The following is a 12,619-nucleotide window of genomic DNA, read 5'->3' on the forward strand; positions in this document are numbered from 1 at the left end:
AGGGATTAAGGGTATTGAACCACCTTTGAGCTGCCCCAATCAGACTATCTTGGAAATAATGCATCAACACTTTCTCATTGCTTGCATATGGCTGCATACGTCGACAATACATCGTTAGATGATCCAATGGAACTCCAGTGCCATCAAACAAACTGAATTTTGGTAGTACAAAATCATGCGGAATATTCAGATTCTTCACAAGGCACAAATTGGCCGGATTCAACATCCCTGAAACATTAAAACCCTCCATGGCTCTTAATCTCCTTTCCAACTTCTTAATGGCAACTATTGAGTTATTTTCTTCATTCTGAACTTCCTCATTCACTACTCTGGCGGTTACAGCTTCCGCAATATTAGCGTTGACTGGGAAGGGATTATCATGCACATGGGTCTCAGCTGAATGAATATATGTCGGGTTCTGAGTGGTTGCCTGTTGGGAAACATACTGATGCTGATGCAAACCAGGCAAAGGCTGATTACGAATAGGAGTAAACCCGGGTGGGTAAGTTGGTATTTCCTGGTGCAGATGATTCTCAGGAATCTCTAGTGTTTCAGAATTTTCAGCTACTCCCTTTCCTTTCATCAGCAACGCCATATTCTTCATCAATAAGGCCATCTGTTCTTTGATTTCAGCTATATCCTGATTCTGACTATGCTCACCCATTTCCTGCTCCATATTCTCAATAATTCTTGATTGTAGGCGAGTCTGATAGGGGTGACGATGTTGCTTCTTGAAAGCTATGATTAATGATGCACTTAAATCCCCTGATTTGAAAAAAATGTAACAAGGTTAGTTTTCTTGTTTTGTTATTTTTCTTCTGCATGCTTGTGTGTGAATCCTATATAGTCATTGCAATTTAAAAAGACAATAAAAGCAAAACATCATTTCATTAAAGCGAATTTTATTTTTACATGATAGCCTTGAAAATAAAATTAATCCCTAGTTTGGAAACCCTCCATGCCGGAGCACTCCAATCATCTCTAGGTCCTTGCGAAGATTGGCCAAGAATTGTAGGACTTTCCCGAATTCTGGCCCCTGAAGCACTTCATCTTGGCTCAATTTTGCAGCTTCTTCCTCAAAGGCAATAGCCCATGCAGACAACTTTGTCACTTGGCACATTGCTATCTCAATTCGACGGGTAAGCGTAGACCGTGCCTCACGATTCTCTACAAGTCCATCAAGTAATGCCTCATTCTCATCTGCTAGCCTGACCATCTCAGTCCGATTATGGTTTAGCAACTCTTGATGTAACACTCTTAGCCGCTTAATTTCTTCATTCATTCTTCTCATGGCTGCTTCCATTGTGACATTTGCTTGCTCAATTCTTTGGTGTTGGGACTTCCACGCTTTAAGTTCCTCTAATGCATGTGACATCCCCACTTTTGCCCTTTGGAGTTCAAATTGTATTTGTAGGTTATTTTGTTCCAGCTGCTTCCTCTTCTTACTCACCATTTCCAGTTCTTTCATTTCCTCCATCTCTTGTATCTTTGCTTGAGAGAGCTCTTCTTGTGTTAATTCATACTTCCTTTTATAGCTTTCGGCTTCTTGAGTCATCCTCAGTAATGCTTCTTCCAAATTCTGAATCTTCTTCACAGTTAAGTCCTCGACTTCTTCAGTGTCAGGCCCTTTTCTTCTGTGACCCGTATGCTCATTTCCTTGAAACCTCAATTTATTTTCCCCTACTATATTCTGAGGTATCCTTGTTCTTTCCTTATGGGTATTTCCTCCTTGGATATGATCTTCAGAAATAGTTTTGCCCCTCTTCTCATGCCATTTAAAGTAAATTAGGGTACCATCTGATGTGTGCTTGCCTCGATTCGTAATCTTGAGATTTTTCCATGCCTGAAGTATTTTTCGTACCGTAGGTACAATCAACTCCAAATCTTCTCCATCATCATAAGAAAAATCAAGATCTAACAACCCATGTGTTGCTGGAATACAAGGATTAGACCCTATTTGCCTAAATACTAATGATGGTGCTTGACTGACAGCTCCCCACGGGCCTAAAAGAGGGACCCAAGGAAAATCTCCACACCTGTATAGAAATGTGTCAGGCAAAAACCAAGGTGCTTTTCCTTCTACACTGCGAACATCCAGGGATTGCAAGATCTTTTCCCATTTTCCAATATTCGGGTGGCCAGGTTTCCACTTTGCCTCTGTGAACTCCAATATCGGTCTCCTTTCTGGCCGCGTATGATCCTTAAAGCCAATCTTTGGAAAATCAAGCTCCCTACAATACTTAATGTGACTTACTAACCAGATTCCGAGCAAAGCTGAACATCCATTGAACCTTGCTTTTATATTGCGACGACAAAAGTTGAGAGAACGAATCGTTTCACATATTATTGCAGGAACTGGGTTCACACCGCGATCTACCTGATTAAAAAGCTTGATCACTCTCCCTTCCACATATCCTTGAGTGCAAGGAAATAATATAGCTCCATATATTGCAAGTGCCAATGCTGACTGTCTCAATGTTGTCTTCGGCTTTCCCTCCACGTATTTCATCAATTCCTCAATTGGAAAACACCACTTGCTCCCTTTGAATGAACCCATCCTCTTGACATTCTCACTCTCACATCCCAACATCTTGGCAATAATTTTTTCAGCTGACATGTTTTCCTGGAAGTAATACATTTTTGTATTATGAGGCTCCAATTGTAGTAACTGAGCATATTCCTCAATTGTGGGTGAGAAATCTATTTGCCCAAATGTGAAGCACCTATATGCGGGATCCCAATATGAAATGGCTGCTTGAAGCAATGTCACTGGTGTATCGACCCTTAGCAGACTCCCTATGAGACCATATTTTTTTGAGAACTCCGGGCTTAACTGCGGACTTTCCTTTGCCCATAAACTTATCAGACGTGGCAATGTGTGACTCTGAAATTCTGTCTTCATTACCCTTGGTAATAAGACATCCTCTTTCAAACTATCTCCATGCTCGGATTGCATTCTGCTCAACTCATCTCTTACGTCATAGATGTCCACCTTTTCATATACGGACACCCTTGACGCCATCCTGTTTCAATTGAAAGATGTTTTGACAATATTATCAAACCAAATTGCAATGACTGTGCCTATGTGAATTTCATGGGAAAGGAAACCAGTAATGGAAATTACAATTAAGAATGTGTACAACAAAACATCAGCTGCAAATGAATAAATCACACAAAAATAAAACATGCCATTATATGGGGTAACCTAACTTTCTGGAGGTTTCGGCCATGGATCTAGGGCTTTATAAAGTGCAGGGGTAAGTTTATCTAACTACTCCGCGAGGTCCCAGATCATGTTGCTTTTAAAATCCCAACTATTGGGACAAAAGCTCCTCCCTTAACTTTTAAGGGAAGTCGATCCGGTGAGGATATCTTCCACTATCCATGCGGAGACGGAATCTCACGAGAATAGTGGTCAACCCTCTCTAATACTAAAGGTAGAGCCCGGGTGGTAGGCTACAGTGAGTGTAAATGTATGAGATGACAAATACTTTACCACAACAAAATAAATCAACATCCCTAACATATAAAGGAAACAAACAATTAATCATACAAAAAGAAGTAACCGTAGCCAATCAATTTAATCATATGGGTTTGACCCTCTTAGGTTTAAAAAACCTGGAATCCCCAGCAGAGTCGCCAGTTGTCGCAACCAGGGTCACGACGCGGACCGGCGTTTGAGGATGAAAAATGTTTAGAGTCGCCACCAATTGATTTAAGGTGCAATTGGACACCGAAAAGACCTGCGAACCAGAGAAAAGGGTACGGGGATCGATTGAGTGTGGGGAAGGTGTTAGGCACCCCACAACTCCCGTTTGAAAACGGTTACCCGGATTAATCTAATGGCTATCCTATGGAAACTTGCTCTTTGCAAGGTGTAATTGTTAAAGTTTGAATTATTACTTTCAACACACTTATCAACTTATGATAGTGTTTATTTGGAGACACACTACCAACTTTTGGTATATTTAATTTAAAACACCAACTTATGGTGTTAATGATAAAATGTCCTACCAACTTTGGTAGGTTTAATTTTAAACAACAACTTATGGTGTTAATGATAAAATGTCCTACCAACTTTTGGTAGGTTTAATTTTAAACACCAACTTATGGTGTTAATGATAAAATGTCCTACCAACTTTTGGTAGGTTTAATTTTAAATACCAACTTATGGCATAAATGATAAAATGACCTACCAACTTTTGGTAGGTTTAATTTTAAATATCAACTTATGGTATAAATGATTATTTGGAAAAGTGTCATCTATCAATTTAACCTATTATTGCCAACTTATGGCAAATTCATAAATGAAATCAAATAAGGTTCATAATTCAAATAAAGGAAATCAACTTATGATTTCTTTAATTGAAATGACCTATATTCAATTTTAAACTCATATACTTATAATAAATAAATAAAAATCCAAATAATTAATGTCCAAGTTATACATGTTAATGGGGGTGATATACTCAACATAAGGGCCAAATATACATACTTAAACAAAGAATAAAGAATATCTTAAGCAAAATCCTAAAATTATTCAAGCTCTCCTCGATCCCGGCCCAAATGATGTTCAACTCAATCCAAACCCAACAAATAAACACAAAAATGGGGGTCAATATGGGTATTCAAATATAATATCAAACCAAACACATACTTAAAGATTTACATATACATATAAACATATATACAATATATGCATATACACACATCCAAACCATGTATAAATACACACATACCGTACACATATAAACATAAATCTCTAAAAAAAACCTATACAACTGATTCCTAATGTTGCCGGGTTTTGAACAAAAAAAAAAAAAACATATATACAAAACATCAATTATACTCAAACCGGACATCAAAATATACTCAAACAAACAACAAATATATTCAGTATATTAGCATGCCATATTGACTGATTATGAATGAGTCAAATCCAAATCCAGTATTGCAAAACCAAGTCCAAATCCAGTACCAATACCACCGATTATCATTCTATACAGAACTTGAAAATTACAAGACCCAATCTGGCACAAAAACCAGCAAATCTATTACAACTAGCAGGGTAAAAACAAGGAATAACCTTAGTCAATCATCATCAATATCGAACAAAACAAAAAGCCACATCATGAACCAAATCTACGAGCAAAAGGTTTGAACAATAACGTAAACATATTGGCAACGAGTCCGAACAAACACATAGAATAAAACCAAATTTGAATCAAGGAATTTGAGTCATTACCTTCTCAAGGAGACAAAGAAAACCAAACTTCTTCTCTTCTTTTGCTCGGTTGCTCTCTCCCAATCTCCTCCTTTCTTCTTTCTCTTTTGTTTTTGCTTCACCAAAAAAACCAAAGTCTCCTCCTTTCTTCCTCTCTCTCACGCCTCCTCTCTTCCTCTCTTCTTTTTTTTGTTTTGTTTCCCCCCCCCCCAAAGTCTCTTCTCCCCTCTTCTTATTCTTTTTCTTTCCCCAATTTGTGCCACATTTCTCTCTTTGTCTCTTTCTTTTTATTCTTTCCCCAATTTGTGCCACATTTCTCTCTTTGTCTCCTTCTTTTTATTCTTGGCTTTTTCTTTCTTATTTTTTACTTTTCCATTCTTCTAGCAAAAACAATAAAAAGATTAAAACAATTCTCTTATTTTTAGATATTTTCTAAGATTTGATCTTATTGGGTCAAGATTTGAGTATTTAAGGATCCAAGAAAGGGATTATGAATATCTATGTGCTTATAGGTCAAAGAAATGAGCTTTTGCATTTTTTGTGTTCTTTTTCCTATTTTTTCTTTTTCGGATCGGACGAAATCCGGTTACTACAGCACCATATTTCTGCTCCAGTAGAGTGATTTTAACAGAACATTAATTAGACAGCTTAAGTTAACATTATTCTGAGATTCTTATGTGGAGCAAAATGAAAAAAAAAAAAAAAAAACCTACGTATTTGGGACTAGTTAATACTGATTATATTCTTACCAGTTACGTTTCAATTGTGCCATCTCCTTCAATCATCCCAAGTTGAAATTTCAATTTTGAACAACTCTGTGTGATTATATTTTCCATTTTTAACTAAAGATGATACTGTAAGCACGAGAAGATTGTGCTACAAAAATAAATTCCCAATTTTCTAATCTAGGGTCCTCTGTCCATGACCCCAATTAGATATCAATTTCACTCGTCACCTATCCACGTTCGCAAAAATGGCCAACTTGTTTTAATTAATTAATTAGCACAAAGCAACAAAACGTTAACTCTAGATTTTAAATAAATTCCAAATTTATGTCACATAAAAAGACGACAAAAACCAAAAACAAAAAACAAAATGATATGGATCCAACAATTGATATTGTAATTATCCCGACTGTTGAGTGTACACATAATTTTATATGCATCGTGTGAACATGTAGACCACATGAATTCAATGCTGAACATCTAATTCAACGGCTGGAATAACTTTCATATCAACTATTTTTATCATTTTCAAAAAACTAACCCTCCTTATCCACATCCCAACAACGTCCAAATGAGTTCCCCACATACACTGATACACATACACAGATCTCCTGAATGCAACGGCCAGAATCAAATTATGAAAAGATCATCACCGCCGTTAATTCCATGCTCCCACTAACGCGACACATACTGCATGAACTCCGCATCACATTCGATCCCAGCTAGCGTCTCTGGGGCCAGAACCACCTCAAGATCAACGGTGCCACCGCCTTCCCGCCCTGGAAATGCGGAGATCTTGCCATCGAATTTGTTGGCCCTTCCACTCCTAACCGCCAAAGGTCGGCCCCACCCGAAATCGTTATCGTACATCGGGAATCTCGGAGAGCTACCCATAGTGATTGATGCACCGTCGAAGTTTCCTAACGGGAAGCACCGCGGGCTGCGCTCCCAATCCTGTACAAAGCCTCGTACGGTAGAGTCATCGTGCGCCATCACGGTCTTGTTCAGTTGTTCCGCGCACCATCGCAGATCACGTGACAATACGTCACCGGCTGACGCGTAAGTTGGAATGCTTTGAATCGCGTTGCCGAAGTAAAACGGGTCAAGCTTGTGTTTCAACCTGTGCCGGCAATTCACTGCCATTCTGAACGTCGTCGTTTTCGATGGGTTCAATCTCCTCGCACGAGTCACCGCTCGCCACAACAACGCACAGAGCGATTGGAACGACGAAATCTCCACAGTTGACACATCGTATGACTCAGCGTAGACCACTTGCTGTTTCGAAACAGCGTTCTTGAACCAGTTCCCGAGAATCGCCGTTACCTTGCCGTTGTGATTGCTATGATACGTGTCGTTACTTTGCTTCCCGAGCAATTCGACGACGTTAATGCCTCCGTTATCGGTCAGTTTCTTATCGTTGACTTTATGTTTCAATTTCAAGATCGATTCTCTACTGAAACTGAAAATTCGTTCCCCTAAAGGCGCGTTTTCATCGAAGGTCACCTTCGGGGGGCCGTCAGGGAATCTCAACACCGCCGGCGATATCAGTATCGAGTCCCGGCGAAAATCAGGCTGCTTCGAGATTTTCCTGATTCCCCTCGACATTTCGGCGAAGGTGTTGAAGAAGTTCCAGAACGAGGTTCCGTCAGAGACCGCGTGGTTCACCGCGCATCCAATGAACACACCGTCGGCTAGCTCCGTGACCTGGACGGCCATGAGCGGTTTGGTATGGCCGTCATAGCTAACTGTTCTATCAAATGCGAAGAAGCACTTGGCTTCCTCCGGTACGTGAATTGGCGATATTATGTGGCGAATATAGAGATAATTTGCACTGGCATGGATAAAATCAACGCCGGCGTCGTTGCAGGTGATGTAGACGTATCCGTCGGAGTCGGTCTTCAATCTTCCAGCGAGAGGAGGGAATTGAGAGAGCGCCTGAGACAGGGCGCGCTTGAGATTAGAAATCATGGATTCCATGGATAGAGAAGTTGGGAGAGTGAAGAGGCCGCCCTTTTGGATGTAGTGGCAGGAGAGCATAGGGAGGTCGGATACGGAGAGCTTGAGGTCTTCCAGAGTGGATTTCTGGTCCGGGAAGACAGTGCATTTGGAGATCAGAGTGATTTCAGTTGGTGGGGAAGGCATTTTTGCGGCTTTAGACACACTCTCAATTTCTCTCTGTATGATTGGGAGTGGGAAAGTGAGGAGATAGTGAGTGACGAGAGCTTGCCTCCGGAGCGCTATTTATAGTGAGGGGCAGGGGGTTGGGTTCATGCATCTATGATGTGTTGGCATTTTTTTAAAATTACTTGGTTATCTACAACATTGACACAAAGATAAACTAATACCCTTATTGCATATATATATGTTCATTACTTTATGCTTAGTAGTTAGTTGCCAATTATCTATGAATTTCTGTCATCGAAAATGATAAAAATTCCAACAGTTTAGTATTCCAGTTATCACATCTGTTGAGTTGGATGCGCAAGATTCAAGCGAATTTGTGGGTTGCATATGTAGGACATGATGCATATGACATCATGTGTGTACAACTCAATGGTTGAGATAACTAGAATACCAAATATTGAGATCCCTATCATTAATGTTATATTATGGTGTTTTTTTTAATAACAATGTTATTTTGAGATAGACATTGTCCCACTAATTTTTTGGACACTCTAGAGTACGAAAGGTCAGATTGGCATAGGAACGATCTTACATGTCCCTATCAACCGTAGATTAGTACTAAGTCATTTATATGATATGTGAAATATTTATCAGTATTAGGAATTAATAAATAATTTATGGTAGTGGCGTGGCACACTTTGATGTTGTGATTATGGTATGTGATTTGGAAATAATTAAGGCTAAGAATCTGGGTTTGATATATATTTCCCTTCATATCTCCGTTAGTATCGAGTCGGGTCTACTTCGGATTGCGCAATATCCACACATACGAGATATGCATGTCTCGCATCCCATCCAATCCAATCCAATCCAATCCGATCAAACTCATATTCACTGTGGATCCCGTGTCTGCATCTGCATGCGCGCGTACTCCAAGTATAAAGGGACAGTGTCATTCGTGGTACGCATCCAAAACTGGAGAGTCCTACGTGGCAGACATGCAATTGGTGTTACTGATTCAGAACTAGAGCTGCTTGTCTCCTTTGTAAAGCAGTGTCCGCTGCTTAAGCGTAGTTTAAAATTTGCATTGGCATGTGTTTCATTCCTGGCTAGGCAACCCGGAAGATCAAAGCGGATGATATAATTGATTGTTTGGGATGTAGATTACAACAAATTTAATAATTTTTTCCGTTTAAACATTATTTTATTAGGAATAAATTTTCTTACTTCTATCATGTTAAGGAATACTAGCATACATTACCTAAATTTTAAGGTGAGAATAGTTTCTTTTGTATAAAATTAATGAAGGAAAGAGTACAAAATTTTCAAATTTAAGACGAACTTTTTTCTTTTTTTTGAATTTAAGACGAACTTACTAACTAGTGGAGCATATATTTATTAAGTATATATGGCAAGTTGGATGGTAAATATAATTCCAACATCAAAATCCATGTGTAATTGCTTTAAAATTAGACATATTTTGCATTAAAATAATTAATTGTTTCTTATTCAAGCGCCGACTATTTACGTTCTGTAAGTTGGCTGTCATTCTATAGATTCCAAGAAAGGTCACCCCCCTACAAGAATCCCAACTGTTCAGCTAATCATGAACTGTAACTCTGTAAGGGAATTAATCAAATACTGCTACTAGGAATTTTTTTACTTCCATTAATATTGTTTTTGATTAATTAATCTTATTATTCTGTTCGAGAGATTACATGCACTCCAAGGTCGGTTTATGAAGAATCTTCTTACAACCGCCATTTCTGATTTGTCGGCATGTGTGCGTGAAATAATTAATCAATAACACATTTGGTTTAAGTACCTATGTATGTGGCTCGTCTTAATTACATAATTGTTTGACTCAAAACTTAAAAGGTCCATTGTTACTTAATTTAAAAGTAAAAAAAAATAAAAATATGATTGTTAAGAGGGGTTTGGCCTCTGCCACGTGTATGACAGTTCATCAAGGAGACCTTTTAAAAGTTAGATAATTCTTTGAAAGAAGTGTTCCAGCGAACCTTGACATCTTGGACGTACTACAGTCCACCAGTTGACAGCTCCAGACCAGCCGTGGAAGGAGTTCGATGAAGTTAATTTTGCCACTCTTGGAATACTAAACTAATAGGTCTCTCCTGAACAATTTTCAGACGAGATGATTAAGACATATACTTAAATTACGTGGTACCTACATTCGAATTTCCCTCCCCTTTACCTATCAAGAAAAGTCTCCCGCTTGCTCTATTACGGACCTTTTGATTTTCGATACTGTATTTTTATCACTAAAATCGATACCGATAATGGTTATGAAATATCAACATCGACATTTTAACCGACTACCGATATATATAAATTAATAACTTAATATTATTTTTAATTTTTTAATGATGACTGTTAGATCTATTGGTAATTACGATCTACTACGTACAACATAGCAAAGTTGCAACTGTTTGTTGGCTTTAAGTTTTGAGTTGGTAAATTTACCAATTAACAGTTCATCGTTATCGATCGATTGACATACCAATGAACGACTTACTAATTATATGTTAACGATTTCATTATTTGAGTTACCGAAATGATCGGTACAATAACAATTTTATATGTTCGATAACGATGATTATTACCATAATAACCCTACCTATTTGAACCCATAAATATTCAAATATAATATGACGTACCGACTTAATTATTGGGACACAATTTTGGTGCATAGTAAGTTCAAAAGTCAAAACTGGTTACGGGTTAACGTTGCAATGGTAAGCATTTCCGGGTGGACTAATGTTGTACATTACGTTATCCAATTCTGTTTATATGCGTTTCGAACACAAAAGCAGTATGCGTCCTTTTGGTTTCAATCTATAAATTGGCAATGCCGATTGTCAATTTGAATGCAAGGTACGGTTGGTAATATGTTGAGTCCAAATTATTGTGCTAATTTAGGAAACTTCGAAATGAATGGTTTGAAAACATCATGCAAAAGTTGACAACGAAGAAGCCTGAATGTTTGAAAATTATGCCTACCTAAATTGGTGTATGAATCTATATGTTCACTCCATTATTGTTACAACAATAAAGAGGTTGGTGAAAGACGCTTTAGATGCACGCGGTTTTAAGTTGATGTCTGATAAAAGCCATTTTAGTTATAGTTCATTTTGAATATGGGATCTTCTATTTCATTTTTATTTATTTAGTTTTTTGGTTTTTTCCCGCTATTTAAAATGATTCTTCTTTGAATCATATTTTCTCATAAATTGGATTGAGTTCAAATCAAATAAATATTAAAGCAATTGAATCTATTTTTAAAGCCAGATGCGCTTTTCATTCCATGCCTATCTCCCTGATAATTCATGTTTCTGTTTGTTTTTTTTTTTAAAATAAAAAAACACTTACGCCCACATCTATATTTGTGTTTCTAATCATGTATTCTAAATCAAAATCTTAAAGTGCCCCCGATTTTCGATCCATTAAATGAGAAAATATTTAATGGAGAAATGAGAGAATCAACCATTGTGAGTCATACGAGTTATAATGGGAGAAACACGTGTAACAAAGAAAGGGTGCAAACTAAGAATGGGAGCCTTATAGATGTTGGCAAAGATTTTTGGATAAGTTAGAAGGTTGTCGTCGACCAACTCCTTAATAGCTCAAACACAAGACATGGCGAAATCCAAAGGAGCTTAGCACGGCAAACTCAATTGGATTTTGTTAAGTCGTCCAAACCCTAGGACGTCAAAGCTCAAAATCTTCCAAATTGAGATGGATCTCCCAAACAATAACAAGTAGGAACGATCAAGGGCACGCCTGGTGCACATGCATCGGACTATTAACTGGTGCATCATTTTGGTGCAACAAATCACTATTTTTTATAGTCCGGTGGATAATGCACCGGATCTACACCCAATTGAATAAGAAGCCCAAAGACATGGGTACGTGAAAGTTGCGCAATTCATGAAACGTGGGACAGTTGAGAGTAAACCATTCAATCGATCATGGGCAAGAGAGTTACGAAACATTAATTTGGTTCATAGTTGAATGAGTGTAAGGTGAGTGTGATAATGAGTGTGGATGAGAATGACCATATTTGGTATGAAATAGAAGGTGAATATGAATGTGAGAATTTTAATAGTATAATTTTCATGATCTTTTTTAGAAAAATAAAAATAATGTCAAAATAATCTTTTGGACACTAAAACTTATTCTCCTTTATGGAGAATAGTCAAACTCACCATTTGAAGGTGAAATGAGTTTGAGATTTCACAATCCCAAAATCAATCGAAGAAGTGAATGAGTGATTCTCGCCATCATTCCATCCTCAAAATGTCAACCAAACGCCCGGCAAGAGCTGCCATCAAGATCACAAGATCAAGCATTTTACTTTCTTTATTAGTTAATGCAAACATTCCATAATTATTAGTTAGTACATTACAATCTTAATTATTAGTTAATGCAAACATTCCATAATTATTTCCTTACAAAAGTAAATATAACTTATATTTGGCAGATTTAATTAAGATAGTAAACAAATATTGTATTATTTCTTTTTTTT

The 12,619-nt window shown here is 37.7% G+C and overlaps 1 protein-coding gene across 1 annotated transcript; it reads right to left on the reverse strand.

Moving 5' to 3' along the window:
* Positions 1-6,325: 6,325 nt before the first annotated feature.
* On the reverse strand, positions 6,326-8,179 carry LOC120014703 (uncharacterized acetyltransferase At3g50280-like). The gene has a single exon (XM_038866735.1). The coding sequence runs from the start codon at positions 8,089-8,091 to the stop codon at positions 6,625-6,627; it is 1,467 nt and encodes a 488-aa protein (XP_038722663.1). The 5' UTR covers positions 8,092-8,179; the 3' UTR covers positions 6,326-6,624.
* Between the last annotated feature and the right edge of the window lie 4,440 nt (positions 8,180-12,619).

The sequence above is a fragment of the Tripterygium wilfordii genome, chromosome 14, assembly GCF_013401445.1.
Source record: "Tripterygium wilfordii isolate XIE 37 chromosome 14, ASM1340144v1, whole genome shotgun sequence".
Classification (NCBI taxonomy): domain Eukaryota; kingdom Viridiplantae; phylum Streptophyta; class Magnoliopsida; order Celastrales; family Celastraceae; genus Tripterygium; species Tripterygium wilfordii.